Source organism: Aquila chrysaetos, chromosome 8, assembly GCF_900496995.4.
Source record: "Aquila chrysaetos chrysaetos chromosome 8, bAquChr1.4, whole genome shotgun sequence".
Lineage (NCBI taxonomy): Eukaryota > Metazoa > Chordata > Aves > Accipitriformes > Accipitridae > Aquila > Aquila chrysaetos.
The window spans coordinates 30436822-30457414 of NC_044011.1; the positions used below are offsets into that span (position 1 = coordinate 30436822).

General features: G+C 38.1%; 1 protein-coding gene across 3 annotated transcripts in view; it reads right to left on the bottom strand.

The window, feature by feature from the left end:
- The window catches only part of MACROD2 (mono-ADP ribosylhydrolase 2), a 905745-nt gene that overhangs the window by 625948 nt on the left and 259204 nt on the right, over nucleotides 1-20593 (bottom strand). For all 3 annotated transcript variants that reach the window (XM_030021604.1, XM_030021603.1, XM_030021602.1), the window contains exon 5: nucleotides 4278-4394. In XM_030021604.1, coding sequence (XP_029877464.1) covers nucleotides 4278-4394 — 117 coding nt within the window. The remainder of the gene's footprint in view (nucleotides 1-4277; nucleotides 4395-20593) is intronic.

The window sequence follows — 20593 nt, forward strand, 5'->3', positions numbered from 1 at the left end:
ATTCTTCCTACTGCGTTTAATACTAGCACTCCTCCTAACTACTTATTTCACAGCAGGAATTGTCTTTGGGAGCACATTCACATTATTACTCCAGATTGATCTACACAGTGACTTTGGACCAGAAGACTATGCCAATATATATGGCATTTCCTAAAGGACATTGCTTAAAGTACTAAAAATATCGAGCAAACAAAAAAAATTATTCTAAGTATTATAGCTTTATTAACAACATAAAACAATGTATTAGAAACTGCCTAGCATTTCCAGCAAGGTACCTCCACTGAAAGGCCACCTTTCAGATTTAATTTACCAACGGTTGGCTCTATCCCATATTAGAAGCTGTAAGATTTTATTTTCTTAGGTTTAAGGGGTTTATTAGCAAACATTTTTCAGAAAAATAAAAAATTATTACTAGACATATTAACAATAGAAAAAAGTTAGTTTGGGGGTCCTTTCCTGCCATGGTGGGGGTATCCCTTACCTGTGTTGGATGTTGTTACCACGTCTGCAATTAGTTTTAAGCCTGTTAAATACCTTGCAGAATGGGACTGTATTTTCTAATGTGTTCTGACAGGGTCTTTTTTTTATAGTGAACCTCTGCAAGCAGATAACAAGCCATGAGGCTGTTCTGGACCCTTGGTTCCAGCCATAAACACAATTTACATTCATACCATTTTCTGCCAGTAGAGTCAACTGAGACTATTAATCAAATGAGAAAGAAAACAAGCATTTGTAGAGCTTTAAACAGATACTGTTCATCTGTTATTTAAAGCATGACGGTATCAGAGTACTGCTCAATGTTTGAAGACCAGTTGTACAATATTTAGAATGAACTTTTCTTTAAAAGGAACAACAATATGAAGTACAGAAGTTAAGTAATTGATGATTGGTCTGGGAAAGCCTTAAAGGAAAACATCTCAGAGCAAAAAGCACTGCCTTTTTCAGCCCTCCAAAGCGCTATGAAAACTTGGTTGCCTGCATAGGTGTTTGCTGAAAAACAACAATAGATTACATCAACCAAATTATGTATTCAGCAAATAACTCGGTTGGCATTTGGGGGGGCTTTGTGTAGGCTTTTGCAGCACAGAAGGCAGATGGTGATTACACTGACTTCTGTAAAACTGTACTGAATGTTACATTAACAGGTAATTAGAAAGCTCAATTTGCTTTCACTTCTATTTTCATACCGACTATTTTTTGGCATTCAAAAATATATATCGTGAGAAGTTCATAAAGCAACATCTCTAGGCTATAGACATGTTAATCTTGGTCTGTTCACACTATTAGGATAAAAAGATGAGGGAAAAAATGAATTATTCTATGTATTCTCTCCCTGAACATTTACTGTTACTTGTGTATTTCAGAAACCGACCTCTGACTCAGATGCAACAAGAACAAATCACAGAAAGCTTAGCCTATACACTAAATCTTTACATTTTTCAGTCAGACATTATTTTTAAATTTTCCTTTGTGAAGAAATTATTTGTCAGACCTGTTCTTATTTAACCTAAGTAAATACAGCAAAGTATTCAATAAAAATACAATAGATCATAAAGGAGATTGCCAGAGTTTTTTATTTACCAACTACCAGCTTCCTAACAAAGCATACCTTCCCTTCAAATGCCAAATTTAATTCCAACTTCCTCCAAGTTGTCTATCAAACAAAGCAATATGCTGCACGATCTTTGAATACTAAATCTTAACATGGGGTCCTCTGCTTAAGCCCAAGTCCTGCATCATACAGCACCCAGGCAGGCTGCTCCATCCCAGAGCAGCTTTGCTGATTTCAGCAAACTGCTTCCAAGCAAAGCATTTCAGGATCAAGAACTAGAGATGGGAAAAACCCAGGGGTAGGAAATACAATTGTAACATTTTACAATTCTTTTAGACAACAAAAAAATAACAATTCATCATGCTAGGAAATACATTTCACATTTACTACCATTATTCATCCAACTACAATCACGAGAAGAGCAGAGACAACAAAATAATCATTGCACTACTCAAACTGTTAATGCATTATTGTAGTTGGTCTCCTATATACAAATACATAAGTGAAAAGCAAACTCATTGTGAAAGCTGGCAGTTATCCATTCACCTATAACCTTCGAAAAATTGCTGACACACAAAATTGCATCACAGCCCATCTGGACGGGGAAGTCCGGACCTCCCGTCGTGTTGCTGTTCTCTTCACAAAAATCAGATGTAAAGTAGTTTCCACAGTTAAACTGTCATACTATTATGACAAAGCGACACAGAGTGACGGAAGATATCCCATGGCTCTATAGCTCTTTAAAATAGGAAAACAGAGTCTTGATTGTTTGATCACTTTCAGATGAATGGTCTAAAAGGTACAATAATTTAATGAGCCTACAACCAAAGCTTCTAAAGGGAAAAGTAAAAGAAAACAACAGTTGGTGAACACAATGTTTTAAGGAAAAAAAATCTAAGAACTCAAGAGTATGTAATTCTCAGTCTCTGCATGCAAACTATACATTTCCCTCCCTCTGCCTGTTTATCAGTTAATGTATCCTTTCCCCCTCTCATGTTGATGCATGATCAAATACAAATAGATGTGGTTTTGATGCAATTTCAATTTCTAAGAATATTGATTAAGCAGAATATTGACTTTTCTCTATGTCTGGTTACAGGTTTTATTTCCAACTGCAAGTGATAATGGGTTTTCTCATTGTTTTGTTTATTATTCCTTCATAAAGAACAAACCAAAAAATTTTCCTATAGTCTTCAAACAGGATCCTGTTCTACAAACCTAACTTAAGCAAGACCCAATAAACTGCTATAAAATTTAAGGGAAGGCCACGCCTCAGACATGACCCTTTCTCTTTCTAACACAGTTCAGTGCTCATGGCTTTGGTACCTTTTTTTTTAATTTATCTCATTAAAATACATGGGAGGAATTATGCATCTATGGATGAGCAATTTTCCTGTCCCTCCCAAGATTTTTTTTTTAAAGGGGAAGAATTAAACATCAAAAATCCCCAGTAAATTACAATGTGTTATCTAACAACCCTGTCTGTTTTATAGGAATCCGGTGAAGATTTTGGCCATATACAAACCCAACATAACTACCACATTGAATCTTCCTCAACAATTTCCCTGACCTCTAGTCAAATTAACTTTTCAAAAATAATCATTAACATGTGGTAAAACTAGGTATAAAACATGGGAAAGTTTTCCCACATATAGCAATTATCACTGTCAAGGAAATAGTTGATAGCTCTCATCAACATCATAGAAGAAAATTGTGTTCCCAGTCCTTTGTTGGCACCTTCTTTACCTAAGGCACTAAGGGCCAAAGGAACCTAAAAAGATACCTGCTACTGCAGCAAGCATTTGATTTTACAGGAAAAAAGTGTAGAACAAATTAAGACAGCAGATCTAAATATTTCTGAATGAGCCATGCTCCTAGTGCAGACTGCATATGAAAAAAGAGAGCTTGAATTCTAGTTATATGCTCTTTGCAATGCTTTCTTGGTATTTGTATCATCATATCTTAAAATATTATTCTGTAAGATCCTAACTTGCAGAGATTTCCTACTTTTTATTCTTATATAACAGACTGGCCGATCAACGTGCTGACCAACGTCAATGTTAGTTTTTTCCAAGACAAGCTCAACATCTATGCAACAAGGTCAAATACCTGTCTCCCTATTTTAAATAGGATGGGAATTTTGACAATTCCACTTTCAAAGTGCAAAAACATTCCAGCACTGAGCTGCACTCTGTCGAAAGCTAAAGTGCGACAGATGCCTTCACAGTAATTGCCAATCAGCCTCAACGCAGCAGCCGAAAACACAATACATCACTTTGATCTCCTCAGCTCTCAAAGTATTCACAATCAAGGAATCTGCATGAAGAATATGAAATATGCAACAGTTTCAAAAACTGTCTCCGTGGAACTTAAATATGATAATGTATATTTTGTTCATACTTCATAAAGCATTTCCAATCCTTTATTATGCATATGAAAGGATATGTTTTAGCTTGCAAAAAAAAAAAAAAAAAACCAACATGAAAGATGCTTTATATTTTAGAGACATGTAGGTTTCCATCGGATAACACAGGTGAAATAATCGTTTAGAAAAGCCTGAATTGCTTTGAGGGGAAGACATTATTACAGAACATGCTTAATTAAGTCCTACTGCTAATTTTGTAAAATGAATACCTTGTTGAATTAGACTACAGGGAAATAAAGCACGCCTACCAGCTCCACATGCTTAAAACAATAAGAAAACACTGAGGAAGGGTTGACTTACATTTTGCAGGTAGGTCATATCCACACGTAATTTTTGCTTGTCCAGTCTCACAGCCACTCAGGTTACGACATTCAGCAACCAAGCAGGGCCCGGCAGCTCTGTGTATACAGCCATCCACTACAAAAGCAAACCCAGAAACTCTTACTTACTAAAAGCCAGTCTTTATGTTGCCTTCACACAAATATACAGTCACAAACCTTTACTGCTCATTTTTACATTCACAGCTCAGACCTACTGATCTGTAAGTAGATATCCAAATATATACAAACTTTTTCCTGCCAGAATTAGTCAGTGTTTATCAAAAAATAATATTTAGTCAACTCCTGGTAACTGAAAAGAAAACACCTAGAAAAGGTAAAGCAGAATTAAAATGTCAACATTAGGAAAGCATTTTATTCAAGGCTCTAAGAAATTCTCACTACAAATTATGAAAACAAATTTGATCCCCAGATAAATACCAAACTCTCTTTTACTACATACCTCTGATACTTCTACAATTACGCAGACCATTTAATGTCATCATCCTACTAATACCTTATACAAAAATTCCAAGAAATAATGCTTATGGATTTGAAATATAAAAATACCTTGTTTTGACCTTTATTCTTTTTTACTTTATTTTAATTTTGCATTATTCATGCAATACTTTGGAGTTAATTAAATAATAATTACTAAAGGTTGCAATTGCAGCTAGTATGCAAGAAAATTAGTAGAGTGCATAGATCTTATTACCCTCAGGAGCCAGCAAAAGAATAGTAGCGGAGACAAAGAATAATAAAAGGCTGCTGGCACAGCATTTCTGCCCTCTTAACATGCAATCAAAGAAATCATTTACTGTAATTATGGCAAAAAAGTTTAGGAAAAAGGAAAGAAAAAAACCAAGGGAAATACTGTATGAATGAAAAAAACCAAGGGAAATACTGTATGAATGAACATATTAACCACAGTAAGGCCCTAGGTCAGCAGCAATGTTGAAGTTCAACTATGAGAAATAATCATCATATAAAGTACAATATCAATTCCAAAAAGGTAAAATAAGCTCAAGTATGAAGGCTAAACAAATACTTAAGGAGACAAGAAAGGAAGATCCTGTATGCATATCATTCAATATTTATTTCAGATTTTAATTCAGATTTAACCAGTTCAAAGTTCCAGCAGTACCCAAAAGCATGTTTGAAGCAATTAAACCAGAAAAGGTTTGAAAAGCCAAGTGTAGATGGGTTTTCAAGAGATGCACATAATCTGTTCATAGCATAACCTGTGTAGCTTTCTACAGGCTAGCAGAGCAAGATTTGGGCAATACAAGGCTTGGTCACTCAGCATCCCTACCGACCATTCACTGCCCACTGGGATGCAGGGAGGTCAGGTAACTCCCTCACCCCAAGATGTTTTTCAAAGCTGGAATGGAAACAACGACTGGCCTTTCTGCATTAAAGTCATAGCTGGTTTTGCAGGGTGTTGAGTACTTCCCTGAAGCCAGGCATCCCCAAGTGGAGGGGCAGATAACATCTTTATCTGAATGAAGCTGTCTTCTACTAAGTGCTAAAAACTTGATTGCCTTTTCCAAGATGTTCTATGCCAGACTTAATACTCAGGTGACCCAGTAAAATTGGATAAGCAGTTCCTTGTAATACTCCATACTCATCCTGGACACAGTGCCACTGATTTTCAAAACGCCATTTTGAAGTACTTTATATTACACAGAAAGATAATTAGAGAATCACGTGATGTTGCACTTTCAGTGAAATTTCCTAAAATTTTCTTCTTGAAAAGAATGTGGATGCCAAGCCACCAGCCGTAAGCAAGTTCTGCACTCATTATGCCAAGATACCAAGTCTTCTTACTCTACCTTAGCTTTGTTTTTAACTTACCCAAAATCTGTGCTCAACAGACTCCAAGATGCTAATGCAAGAACAGTATTTTGTGACCTCAAGGGGAAAAAAGAATGCTTGAAATCTATCCTGTGCTCATAATATCTGATTTAATTATTTTAACTTAATTACTAAATATTTTTCCAAACCAAGCAGCATAAATAAACCAGTATGCATTGAAAACTCAAGTATATTTTTGTAAGCATCACCACCACAATCTTTACCAACATTTATATTTCCTGACACATTAACAGCACTGATGCTTAGGACTAGCACTTTCTGCACGATTCTTTACAGAGGACAAAGTCTTTCACCTCAGGAATACTGGACAAGGGCTCAAGTCCATGCAATTATTCCCTTGGCAATGGATTAATCATTTCTACGCCTGACCTCCTTCTTGTCCCTAACAAGTAGGCACCCTCCCTTGAGCAGTGTCTGTACAGCGATTTGTTCAGTGACCCTCTCAACCAAATCATCTGGATAAATCAACCTCTTTTCCCCCAAAATCCATTCATTTTAACCCAAGTCCAGCTCAGCGCGCAGCCAAACAACAGAACCCACAAAAAGGAACCACTGCCTCTGGAGAGGAAGTAGAAGCACAGATTTATCACTACTTCTAAATCTGCAATGTATTAACATACCCGATATGTTAACATACCACGTGCCAGATCAGATCAGCTGTGACAGTGAACACATAGGCAGTCCCAGCTCCCCTTCTATAAATCATCTCATGGCGAAAGAAGCATGCTCTTAATGCATATACAGCTACGATACAGATGGTCTATCACTAGTTTCCTGGAGGTGGTTCCACACAGGTTGTCAAGTCTCTATAATCGAAGCAGCCTCCAGAAAGATGAAAACATAATTGAAGAAAATTAAATTTTTAACAGAGGAAAATAGATTCCATCATAACCTGGTGAGCTGCATGCATCTCTGAGGTCCCCAACATGAGAAAGACATGGACCTGCTCAAGCGGGTCCACAGGAGGACCACAAAGATGATCAGAGGGCTGGAGCACCTCCCCTATGACGACAGGCTGAGAGAGTTGGGGTTGTTCAGCCTGGAGAAGAGAAGGCTCCAGGGAGACCTTAGAGCAGCCTTCCAGTACTTAAAGGGGGCCTACAGGAAAGATGGGGAGGGACTCTTTATCAGGAAATGTAGTGATAGAACGAGGAGTAACAGTTTTAAACTGAAAGAGGTTAGATTTAGATTAGATATAAGGAAGCAGTTCTTCACTGTGAGGGTGGTGAGGCACTGGAACAGGTTGCCCAGAGAGGTTATGGATGCCCCATCCCTGGAAGTGTTCAAGGCCAGGTTGGATGGGGCTTTGAGCAAGCTGGTCTAGTGGAAGGTGTCCCTGCCCATGGCAGGGGGGTTGGAACTAGATGCTCTTTAAGGTCCCTTCCAACCCAAACCATTCTGTGATTCTATGATAACCAATTTTGACATGCAACAAGGGAAATGAAAGGTATCTGCCAAAACCAAACAAGCAGACATGCATACTTCTCTTACAAAGGTGGCATAACAGAGAATGATTGAATCCTCCAGACAGGCATAGATGGAAATATAGACATTAGCATTTGATACACTTCAGTGACCGATGACACAGAAGAATGAAGGAGCAGGGGCACAACCACCACCAAAAAAACCCCCCAAAACCCAAACACCAAACCACCCACAATTTTCTGAATAACCTCTTTTTTCTACAATACTTCATTAAAAACTTGAGCAGAGATGACCTCTGATCTACGTATGCATTTTCCATTTAATATAACTCAATAAATCACACTGGAAATATTCTACATTTCCAATAATATATACAATCTATAACACAAGTTTAATAATTCTTAAAGCAAAAACTCAAGCAGCGAAATATCTTGCCAAATATGAGCACTCTGCATAACATAAAGAAAAAAATTGGCAAAGGTGCAATAGATTAGCAAATCTAAATGTGATACTTCAGCCTCTGCTAAAACATGTCTTAGCTGTATTAATTCAAAAAACATGGAACGGGCATGCACAAAACATTTACGTGAGATACTTTGTTTTCTGGAAGTGTGCACTGACTAGTAATGTAAGTGTACAGAAAGGTAAGCATTGTTAACATGGAAACTTTATGGAAATTACAGATAACAGCAACAACCTCAGGAGGGAAAAATGATGGCCAAAGATATATTGTTATTGTGTAGTAAGGAGGAAGAGATTTACATGATAATAATGGCATGCTGCCAAATTACTTTTATAGGAAAGTGAAGAGTCTTTGATACGTTGGTTTCAGATACTTCATCTGTATCATCAGTTTGATATATTAGATACTCATCTGCATTTTTCAAAACAGATTTGGAAAACGTTAAACCATATCTCACTGTTCCTTCCCTGGAATTTCTTTGTGCAACTGGCTGAAAAACCCAGGCACTTATGGTCAAATCTGACTTGCGTCATGTGACAGTGATACGGAATTATGCATCATCACTGTTTTCTACAACCAATGAAAAATGTCATTTTACTTTGAAGCTATCACTCCGCTTTACAGTATGCCATTTTTCTACAGGCTGCCCTTCTTGTCCAGGTTTCTGGAAATCATATATATACTTTGGGTCATTTATATACACAAGGGACCTGCCATTTCACAGCTACAGGAAAGATGTGGAAAAATCCCACAGACATGACTATCAATCATAGAAATCCCATCTCCGGTCTGCATGCTGATTAACTGGCATTTCTAAGTACTGGTAACATTGAAGGCACTAAAGGCAGGGCTGCTAACTGTCCTTATTGATACTATGTTTATTGATAGGAGTTTCATACTTATAAACCATCTATTTCTAAGGATTTCTGAAAGCATTAATACTAAATGAGTCCTGCCCAGGGCCACCAGCAAGGCAGCAAATATCCACAGGATGGTCTCTCTTCTCTTCTGTGTTCCCTTCCCAACATGCAGGCTGCCAGGCTGCCTAGTGATCCCTACAATCTACCTCAAGGTAAAATAAATGCTTTGAAAAAACACACAACACTTCTGCTTTCAGATGACTGCAAAGACTTCAGCAGGTCAAATTGTCTTCTGAAGTGTGATCCCATCATTCACTGCACTGTCACATGTGGAGACCCTATACAAATGAGGTTTCTATATGTACTGTTTCATCACAGCTTGGCTGGATGAGCACATGGAAGGGGTTTCTTAGTTTTTGAAGACCTACATACATGAACTGTATTTTGAGGGCTGAAGAAGAGCTCAAGGAGCTTGAGATTTAGCTCTGTAGTTCAAGTCGTTCATGCTTGTGTAACGCTATTAAAAGTACTACTCCAACATCTTTCATTAAAAATATTATTAGCAATCTCATTGCATGCATCCGTAAGTTTTAGGAGCCACCAGGGACAGCATTTCGTTCTCCCTACAATTCAGCAGAAGCCGTTAATGAAGAAAAACTCTTTTCAAATCTACTGCAGTCAATGGTATTGGTTGCACAAAGAAGTCACCCGAAAGTAATTGCTTAAAACACATGGACAAAATCAAGTATCAAAATAAAACTCCTAGGCAAAATGAGAGTGTACTAAAAACAATGTGTTAAAAAAAAATACAGAAATCCTTGACAACATCTTTCTACACTGCACAGTAAAGGATGCTAAAAGGTTAAATCCCTTCTTATTTAATTTATGTTGTGGTGGGTTGACCCTGGCTGAATGCCAGGTGCCCACCAAAGCCGCTCTATCGCTCCTCTCCTCAGCTGGACGGGGAGAGAAAATAAAACGAAAGGCTCGTGGGCCAAGGTAAGGACAGAGAAGGATCATTCACCAATTACCCTCACGGGCAAACCAGACTTGACATGAGGAAATTAGTTTAATTTATTACCAGTCAAATCAGAGCAGGATAATAAGAAATAAAAACTAAATCTTAAAACACCTCCCCCCCACCTCTCCCTTCTTCCCAGGCTCAACTTCACTGCTGATTTTCTCTACCTCCTCCCCACCAGCAGCGCAGAGGGATGGGGAATGGGGGTTGCGGTCAGTTCATCACACGTTGTTTCTGTTGCTCCTTCCTTCTCAGGAGCAGGACTCCTCACACTCTTCCCCTGCTCCACTGTAGGGTCCCTCCCATGGGAGACAGTCCTCCATGAACTTCTCCAACGTAAGTCCTTCCCACAGGCTGCAGTTCTTCTTGAACTGCTCCAGTGTGGGTCCCCCACGGGGTCACAAGTCCTGCCAGAAAACCTGCTCCAGAGTGGGCTCCTCTCTCCACAGGGCTGCAGGTCCTGCCAGGAGCCTGCTCCAGCGCGGGCTTCCCACGGGGTCACAGCCTCCTTCAGGCATCCACCTGCTCCACCGTGGACCTCCCTGGGCTGCAGGGGGACAGCCTGCCTCACCATGGTCTTCACCACGGGCTGCAGGGGAATCTCTGCTCTGGTGCCTGGAGCACCTCCTCCCCCTCCTTCTTCACTGACCTGGGTGTCTGCAGGGTTGTTCCTCTCACATGTTCTCACTGCTCTCTTCGGCTGCAGTTGCTGTCACAAAGCAACTTTTTCCCCTCACTAAATAGGTTAACCCAGAGGTGCTACCACTGTTGCTGATTGGCTCGGCCTTGGCCAGCAGCAGGTCCCTCTTGGAGCCGGCTGGCATTGGCTCCATGGGACATAGGGGAAGCTTCTAGCAGCTTCTCACAGAAGCCACCCCTGTAGCCCCCCCACTCCCACCTCCCCCTCCACCAAAACCTTGCTGATGCAAACCCAATACAATTGTAAAACAACTGTATTTGTTCTCCAGAATTAAAGGGTTAAACCTATACAGTAAAAACTATTTAATTACTGATGTACAATATAGAAGAAATCTATTTCTTACAGAAAATCTCTTAAAATTGCAAATGAAGCAAAAGCACAGGAAACACAGAATTAAGGGTATCATGGGATGCTGCTTAAAAAAAAAAAAAAAAACCTCAGCAAAACTAGCCTTGCAGTGCAGATGGTAATAAAAAAGGGTAAGGTAATCAAACACCACAGCAAAAAAATACAAATTCCCACAGGAATAATAAACCCCAAACTTCTTTTGTGACCTTGTGTATGAGTCTGGATAAATTGAAGTTACGGTGTAAACAACACCTGCAGATTTATCATGTTATATTTCAAGAATCTATATATTTTTTTTTTCCATAGTAATCCCTGTTCTCTGGTGCTTTTCCAGATTTTTATTTATCATTTTCACTAGGAAATTCAGGAGATTTACTTATTTAAGAAAGTTAATTGTGCATGGTTTATCTATGGAACAGTACTGTTCTTCCACATGGCAAATGCCAGGAGTGAATAAAAACAGAAAAATGTCAGTATATCAGATATATTGCTAGGGACACACTAGAGGAAGCTGTTTTACCCAGACTGTAGCACACCCCTGGTATACATACCCTCAGTCCTTGTGGACCTTTTGAAAATGCCCATTGCAAGGACGTGTGTGGGAAACCAGAAGGAAAAAACAAAACAAAACAACAACAACAAAAAAACAACCATCCTCCTAAAACCCCTACCAAAACCCCAAAAACAACCAAAAAACAAACTCACAACCAAAAGCAACCTCATTCTGCAAAACTGCTAAAGTACCTCTCGGAAGTTCATTGGAATCAAACGCTGCCAAAGTTGCAACTGCACCTCTGAGACCGATGTCAAGGGGAAATAAATCCTGCCCAGCAAGAGACAACAGATGCTGGTCTAATGAACAAAGGTGGGGATCTTAAAAAGATTACAACACAGATGCCAGTCGGCCGCTGCTGCTAGAAACGGCAGTTTATATTATGGAGATGGCCTCTGCCATTGGGAAGTTTAATGAACTGAACATTTTTAATCAATGCACTGGTTTATAGGCCTCCAACATAATTAATTTTAAATACTTAGCATTTATACAGTACTTTCTGGCCAAGATCTCAAAGAGTTTAAAAGCATGATCTGCTTTAGCCTTAAAATTCTCCATTTTAAAAACAAAAAGCACAGTTGAAACATTTACTTTGAGATGGCTATTTCACTGAATTAGGTTCACGTTTCATCACAGACAGTCTAAATTTATAGTTCTTTAAACTTGTCTTATTTTCAGAAACTCTTAGTGCCTACACCTGAGTTAAATCAAGACAAAACTGAGAGTTGAAAGTCTTGATGCTTAAGCTACTAATTACCTAATGTGTCAATTCACATTCTCTGTATAGTGCCTATCTTTAAGAATCAACATTTTGAGGCTGCACAAGGGTCCTCATTGCAGCCAGACTTAAAATTCTGGGTCCTCCCAGCTCCAACCACCAACCTATGCTGCAGAGAGAGTTTAATGAAAAGTAATAATAAGATGCAACAAAACCATTATTTCAGTACAAACTCCAAGGAACAAAACTACTCATAACAATGGCACGTGCAAGTCTTATTGTAAAGTCATACATGGGAAACTTGTATTTTAGAATATTGCTTAGCTCAAATCCTCAAAATTCAGCATTAAAAACCACCAGTTATTGCCTGCTAAGGTGAAAAGGGCTTGGAATTAAATTTTAAAACCTACTGGTTATTTTAAGAGAAGACTGTCCTTAATCTGGATGCAGTTCACATTCAAGCATAACAAAAGCAGCTGAAAGATCCAACATAATCAATGGCCATGCTATAAACAGGCAAAAAGACATATGGAAATAAAGAAGTCAACAATGATTCAAAGTAAAGCTCCCTTACCCATGGACCTGTTAAATTTTAAGTGTTCTACATTTATTGCACACAACCAATCATTCTTACTTTGACAAAAACACAAAACAATAGTAAACTCACAAATTTTGGCAGATTTTTTATTTTAGTCAAGTATCTTGGGATATCACAAACTCATATTAAAAATACATGCAAAGCCAAACAAAAGTTGTTCTGTCACGTTAGCAATGACGATTGGTAAATTCCTTCCATGAAGCAATAAAGAAAGCATTCATTTTATCTCGCACTTAGGACGTCATCTTCCTTAGTCTCGAAGTGCTCCACTCCAATTTTGTAGACAGTTATAATGTCAATAGGATTCACACTTTTGTCAGCCCACTCAAGCAGCATAAGGGCTCAGAGAGACATGGGTCTGATAAACCTGTCTGAATGTCACACTTTTGGCAGGAGAAAAAGAACTAGGAGAGGCTCCAATAGTGTTTTTCCAGTTTTTCCCAGTCCAAAATGCTGACATTAAGGCATGTGTGAAGGAACCGTTTACTTCCTTTTAATTGTGTTAGTGTTGAGACACCTGACATACCACACTCTTCTGCAGATGGAAATGAAGACAGCTAAGCCTTAAATACCTCATTGCAGCAAGCAGAAAAATTGCATGTTGTCGTTTATTGAGAAGTGAAGTGATAAGCTGAAGTCTGGTGAAATTTCAGGCTATTCTATGCTATTAAACCAAACTCAGCTGATGTTCATCTCAACTTGCTTCCCCAACTTCCCAAACTGACTACTAAGAAGCTGCAAGTTTTTTTCACGCAGTATCACCATGAAGAAATGGGTTTGGTGACTCAAAAATCCTTTCCTCAGCCTCCTGGGCAGTCAGTACTTCATTTCCAGCTGGACACTGCACAGATTGGAAGGACAAAAAGGCTTATCTACATTTTATTGCTAGGATGCCTACATTGCCCTGGATTTCTGCTCATGTCAGTGTGCTATTACTACAGGACACTCATTCTTCATCAAGAAAACAACTCTGAAGTCCAACTTCATGCATCATAGCCTCTTCTTATGCCCACTAAAAAAATAAAAAGTGCATGGAACAGATTAAGAATAGGACTGTATGAAAAAAATTATAGCTGTGTCCCTCTGAAAAGGCAGGAAATTGGGAGAGAGAGTTACACTCATTGCACTACCCAGTTTAGGGATACAAATAAAATTCTATTAGTTAAGCTTTAACCTACCATTTAGGGTTTTGCACCATCTTGAATTTAAATTATGTAAATGTTTAGGGAGATTACATCAGAACTTTTTTTTTTTTCCCCGCTTTCACAGCCCTTTGCAAATTAGGCTCTGCTTAAGACTTTTTTCTAATTCCACACAGAAGAGTCGATGCCCACCTTCACCTGGACCAAGATGCCAGCCTCCTTCAGCCCCCCACTTATTTCTTTTTTTAAAGAAGCACCTTTGTGCTTCCTCCCTCAAGCACAGGAGAAATGCACAGTAAATATCCACATTATTGTTTTTAAAATCTCACTGAAACTCTCTTTTGCCATGATGGCTATTAAGCTATTCATGACATTAGGCTACTACCGTCACATCAATCTCTGTCCAGTGCATAGAACTATGGAGTCTGTTTTTCCTCGTGTACTGTTTGGAAACACTAAGTTAAATTCTGAGAAACAGTAAAGAAACAAGTATCTAAAAAGATAAAAAACTTGTCGGAAAGGGCAATGAAACTCAGATTTTATTTAAAAAAGCAATTTACTAATGTTCTGATGCTGCATGTAAATGAAATAAAGAACACAGAAATGGACAAACTGCTAAGACTTACTGTCCATCTGTCTCAGCAACCTATCTCACATGATGGCCAAAGGAAATGCTTAAAAGAAGAGGGTACGATCAAAGAAAGAAATTACAAGTGCTTCCACTGAATATTCTTCCAACCCTTCAGTACTGGCAACTCACAAACCTGAGCAAGGTGTCTTTCTGTATCACTCTGGACATGCTTTTTTTCTTGGTTTTTTGTGAGCATCTCAAACTCATACAAGCATTTGGATTTGTATCTTTCAATTTTATGTAGTCCTCTGTGTAATGTGGACAGCACCATTAGCAAGGACATAAATACTGCAGAATATTCTGAGTAAAAGCATGCTGCTAACCTAGAAAAAGAGAATGAAAATACAAAAACTTCTGCAAAGTCTTTAAGGAAGCTTTTTGTTTGTTTTTTTCCCCACACAGACAAGCACTTCCTCTCTGTTGTTCGATAACTACTTTTCTTTGGGTTTTTTGTAATCATTTCCTTCTCTGTAGGTTTCAGCATTTTAGGGCTCCGCATGAAAACACCGGAGACTGCAATGGCATGCTCCATTACTTGCAAACGTTTCAAAAATACTAAGTGCATGGGCCAGTCATGGCAGATGAATTGTATTAAGCCACAATAGGTATTTGCATATTTGGAGTACAGTTATTAAGCAGTCATCACACAGTGATTATACAAATTTATTCACTATGATCAGCTAGCAGTTGTCAGGCACAGGTCAAGGATTTAGACAGAGCAGGCTACCAAGTCATAATTGTAAAATGATTGTGTGAAAGGGAGCCTTGTAACTGTGGTGCATCCTCACAGCCCAACAGGCTGTTGGCATGTCATTCCTAACCGTTTTAAAGATATAGTGAAACTTAAAAAAAAAAAAAGTCTAAAGTTAACCACTTTTTCCCTACTGAAATGCAAGGAGAGATGATCTAAGATCTTCTCTCCACAGAGAACAGGGAAACAAAGGCATTCTCACATAGGTCTTTGCAGATTTGAAGCCTGAAGGCCTCTGTAGCGAAATACAACTTCTGATTAAATATAACTAAACCAGACACGGGAGAATGTGGTGTTTCTCTTTAGCTATAGGATGCACCAAGCACCAGAACACTACACATCACTGGTAGAATAAAAGAATACATTAAAGCTTTTGAGAAAACCTCGGAGAAGACACTGAGCCTGAGCCAGATGAGGGAGGTGTGTGATGCAAGGTGAATAGCTCCACTTTCCTTAAAAATCTTGCAAAAGAAAGATGGGCAGGTCTGCCAAGAAAAAGTTTTCGTCACTTATGATCTCAAATATTACATTCTAAACACTTTTTATGAGCAATTTGTTTGTTTGTTTGTTTTCAAGAGTCATCTCTTCCCCTCTAACCCATATGGGTTCAGCTTGACTATGCACTGAATCTTGACGCAGGTTTAAGTGATACATTATCTACCAGAGAGAGAAGGTGAAGAAAGTAACAGAGAAAAGGTTAGCTACAGAAGGAAAGTACATCCCGTTCCGAGCATACTTCAAAAGGGACTTAAAAAAAAACAGGGACTGTAGGAACTCTGAATTAGGGCAGCAGCTGGAATGTACAAGGGAGTAAGACTAAGTATCAACAAGGAGATACTCTCTTGCTTGCAGTAAGGCTTAACAGGCTATAGGAATACTATGAATTATTTACTGAGTAGCGGCTGGTTTTCTTATTTCCTGGACCATTTTCACTTGTGCTAATTTACTTTATCGTGAACCACTGAAGGGAGAAAACCTGGTTGAGATACTTCTCAGTCTGCAATCACAGAAACATCCTCTCAATTTGGAGTGCTGTTTCAAGCCAGATTAATTAACAGTATTAATTATACCAAAAATTGCCTTGCAATAGGTAAATCCAATTGAACACATTACAATGTATTCAAATGGAATAATACAAGGGAAGAAAAAGGTAAACACTAGATTAACCAGAAAATGATGTATGAACAAGGTTCTTTCAGACAGTGTTTTAACACAAGCCTGAGAACTAATTACCCATAAAAAGTCTCAAATATTCTTTTCCTTTTGTCGAGAGGCTATGACAAATCATAGGGGCAACATATCTAAGAGAAAGATAACTTAAAAGATCTTGCCAAAAGATAACTTAAAAGACCTAGGACATAATCAACATTCAGCAATGTTGAAATATCAAATGTTTTCCAGCAACATGCAAAAATATCACATACACTAAGCAGAATTTCCCCTATAAAACCAGTATCATATCCTGATACAGAGCCATACTGAAAATCAAATACAGAAGAAAAACTATTTACTCTCACTAATATGTCAGATTGCATTGCAGAATCTGACAAATCACATCAGCACAACCTTCACACATAGTTAACTGTATATGGAGTAAAGGGGGCGAGCTGCCACCATCAGTCCCTACCTTCCATTTCCACTCCTGGACAGATTGTCTCTGAAAGTAAAGTTCTGTTTCCAAGGTAAATGGAAAAGCATTATACTAACCTAAGACTGTCAGATATATTCATAATGATCACATGGAATTTAAGGGACTGCATAACCATGAATAAAAAGAAAAGGAATAAAAACTCTTGAGCATTTGTTTATTTATTTAACGTCCGAAATATAAAGAAGATAACGGAAAGAGCATTAGATTAAAAAAATGCCTTCCACATTGCCCACTGTATTTGGGTTTTTTTGCAGTGTAATCACTTTGGACAAAAATAATTTAAAAAAGGAGAAGGACACAAAGCCTGATAATAGCTAGTGACCTTTAGAGTTAATGGAAGACTCTGAATCCAAAAGTTGCACTGGGAACTTCTCTGAGCTGTTCACTATCCAGCCCTCCACAGGGCCGTACCCCAACAACTTGTTTAATCAAGTCCCACACAAGCTTTTTTAACCTACAAGAAAGGTAAGCCTGTAATTAATGAACTTATTACTTATCAGAGGTGGCTGCAACCCTCCTTACGCACCATGAGTTGTGGGAAGGGAAATTAAAGTACTAAGCACAGCTTAAATTACAATCTAATAGTTTTTGAGTAAGAAACAAGACATCCCACTCAGATGGCTATATTTACCAGTTCGGTAATTCTGGTAATTCCCTCCCAAATAACTTCATGTTTGTCCTAAAACACTATTAAAAGAGACATAAGGAACAGAAGAACTAAAGAGCTGGTTAATCTGTGCAGCATCATTATGTATTATTTAGTTTAATATCATCTTGTAGTAAATACAAAATCATTATGTGCCATTTTCTTCAAGAGAACATTGTAGTAAATCTGGTGTTGCAACAGAACCATTAAAGTATAATAGTGTACACAGAAAAATTCTACTGATTAGCAAGCAAAAATATGTAATTATAGCCACAGTGTGGGACTCAGTTGGCTGGTGTTTTATTGCATACTGCTTTGTAAGACTACTTTGCTGCCAAAACTAATGAGGAAAATAGTGAGTAGTTACTTCCAGTTGTACTAGAGGTTTTTGTCTTGATTTTATTGACATTTATAAAGTTATCATCACATGTAACAAACAAGCCACAGCGCCAACACTGTGAGCTGCAGCCTACAGTAATTAACAAGTAAACAGCATCAATTCCATAACAATGTTCCGTGGATACATAATGTATTAACTGAATTTTTAAGAGGTAATCCTGAACAGTTTACCCAAAGCATCTCGAGTCCTACGCAGTTAGAGCAATATTAATGAAATAATACAACAGCACTGAGACATGACTTTAAAAGGAAAAAGCAGCTCAACATTAGCCCATAAAAACTGTAGTAAACATATTCAAATGTGCATATGTCCAATATATAAAAATACAGTTTTTTAAAGAAAACACATATAAGTAGAAAGACTGAACAATATATATCCTATGATATTTGGTATTATACTTAGGCCTCCAAATTTTCTTTTCCAGCCTTCCTTAAAAGGGAGCGGGGGTGCGGGGTGTGGAGTGAGGTGTATTTCTAGCATTGTACAAAAAAGATGCAAAGTTCCAGTTTAAAAAGCTTGCAGAGAAATAAAAATAACAAAGAGTTAATCTGTTTCTGAAAAGTTACTTCAGAACCTTTAAGTCATTAAAATTACAGGGTTTTTAACCATACGTGGTTCATATCTAAAATGCAGCCTGATACCATTAGAAAGAAGTAATCATTCTACTATGTCAAAGGATAAAGTCAGAGGACATGTAACGCTGGCTGAAGATACTGAAGCTCCAAAGACTGTATCAGTGATGGACCCTAGGCATAAATTCCATTTCCAGATCGCCCTCCTTTCTGGAAACATTTACAGAACAGAATCTTTACCCATACTTTAAAAAAAAAAAAAATCTTAATAACTTATGTCAGTGGTGTCAAATGCGGAATAAAGTTCAACATAATTCTTAGTATTACTCCACCCACTGTCAGAAAGCATACTTTTAAAAATAGCTTTGGCTACTTACTTTCATAGTAGTTAAAGGCTTGGAAATAGGTAGTCGTACACAGGATTATGAGAAGAGACTACAGTTAATTTGGCAAGGAAGCTTGGAGAGGCATTGTGAACTGCCATCTATACAAAGGTTATATTAAGCCCCATCTACATTTTTCTATTAAAATTTAGCACTCTGGATACATCTTCACTAGCAAATACAAAGGACCAATAAAAGCACACCTGTGGAGTAAAACAACTGGTGTTGAGAACCTGTTATATAAATACTATACACACTTCAGGGTTTGTTGGGGTTGTGGTTTTTTTTGGGGGGAGGGGGTGTCTTTGGTTTTTCTTTATTTTTATTTTGGGCTAGTTCTTGTTTGGTCCTAGGACTGAATGCCAGTTTTCCAGTGGAATGCATTAGGGACACATCCTCCAGTCTACTTGTACCAAAAAGAAACCTAGCTCATGTGCTCCAAGATACTTGATGATGCTAAATACCAAAGCAGTGAGGAGAGTCGGGGGATTCCCTTCAAAAGCACATTCTAGGCCCCAACTATAAACAAGGTAAAAGTACCCTTTAAGTATTGTTTTTAGTTGAAATGTATTTGAATTTTTCAGGATTTTTGAAAATGTCTGAGTTAGTGCACCTGCAAATAAAGGGGAAAAGCCCCGATTCTCACACCCAAGTAAAATAGATTTCTGCATTATAAGAGGGCAGCAGTTTTGTTACTGAGCCCTAACAACCTGTATGAATCAAAGTTCAAAAGACCAAAGTAACAACTCGCATCAAACTCAAACTCTGCACCAGCCACACACAGAAGTCAGCACGATAGGATATTAGTCCCTTAAGGTTTTAGTTGCAAACAGGCACTAACAAACAACTGAGCAATGGCAGAACAAAAACATTCAGCAGTCACCCTAGGGTATGAGCATAAACAAGTCTTGTCTTAGAATGACTAATACGTTCTGCTTGCAGTGGTGATGTTAACGATAAAGCGTCGGGAAGCAACAAGACTGAGGGAATGATGGAGAACCTCTTTCAGAGCATTGAGATGACTTACACAAATAATCTAATGCCATAGTTCTAGTTACTGCTGATGGGAAGATGATCGAGAAAAGTAATCCTCCCCACCTTCACAGTATTATACATAAAATTTTACACATCTAAGTACTTGTGAATAACACATCTCAGTTCAAAGTAAGTAAGCAAAACATGTGAATATGCTGGTGAAACATTTTATAAGACAGTCTCCAGAAAGCCTGTGGTTAACTTATAATCCCACACCACAAATATTTCACATGTTTCAGTATTACCAGCATCACACGGTAAAGACAAGCTTGTCACAGTCCTATGGAAAGATGATGTCTTTCACTCCAATAAATGGACATCTTAGATTTACTAGCTGTAATAGTATTAATGTATTTTATTTTCAACGTATACCCTTACACAGAATCAGAGAATAACTTAGGCTGGATTGGACCCTGGAGGTTATGCACTCCCACTCCCTGCTCAACTTTCCATTACAAAACGAAAGCATGGTTGAAATAGATCTGCTTTCTACCCTTCTGAAGTGATGAAAATCTACAGAAAAAGTT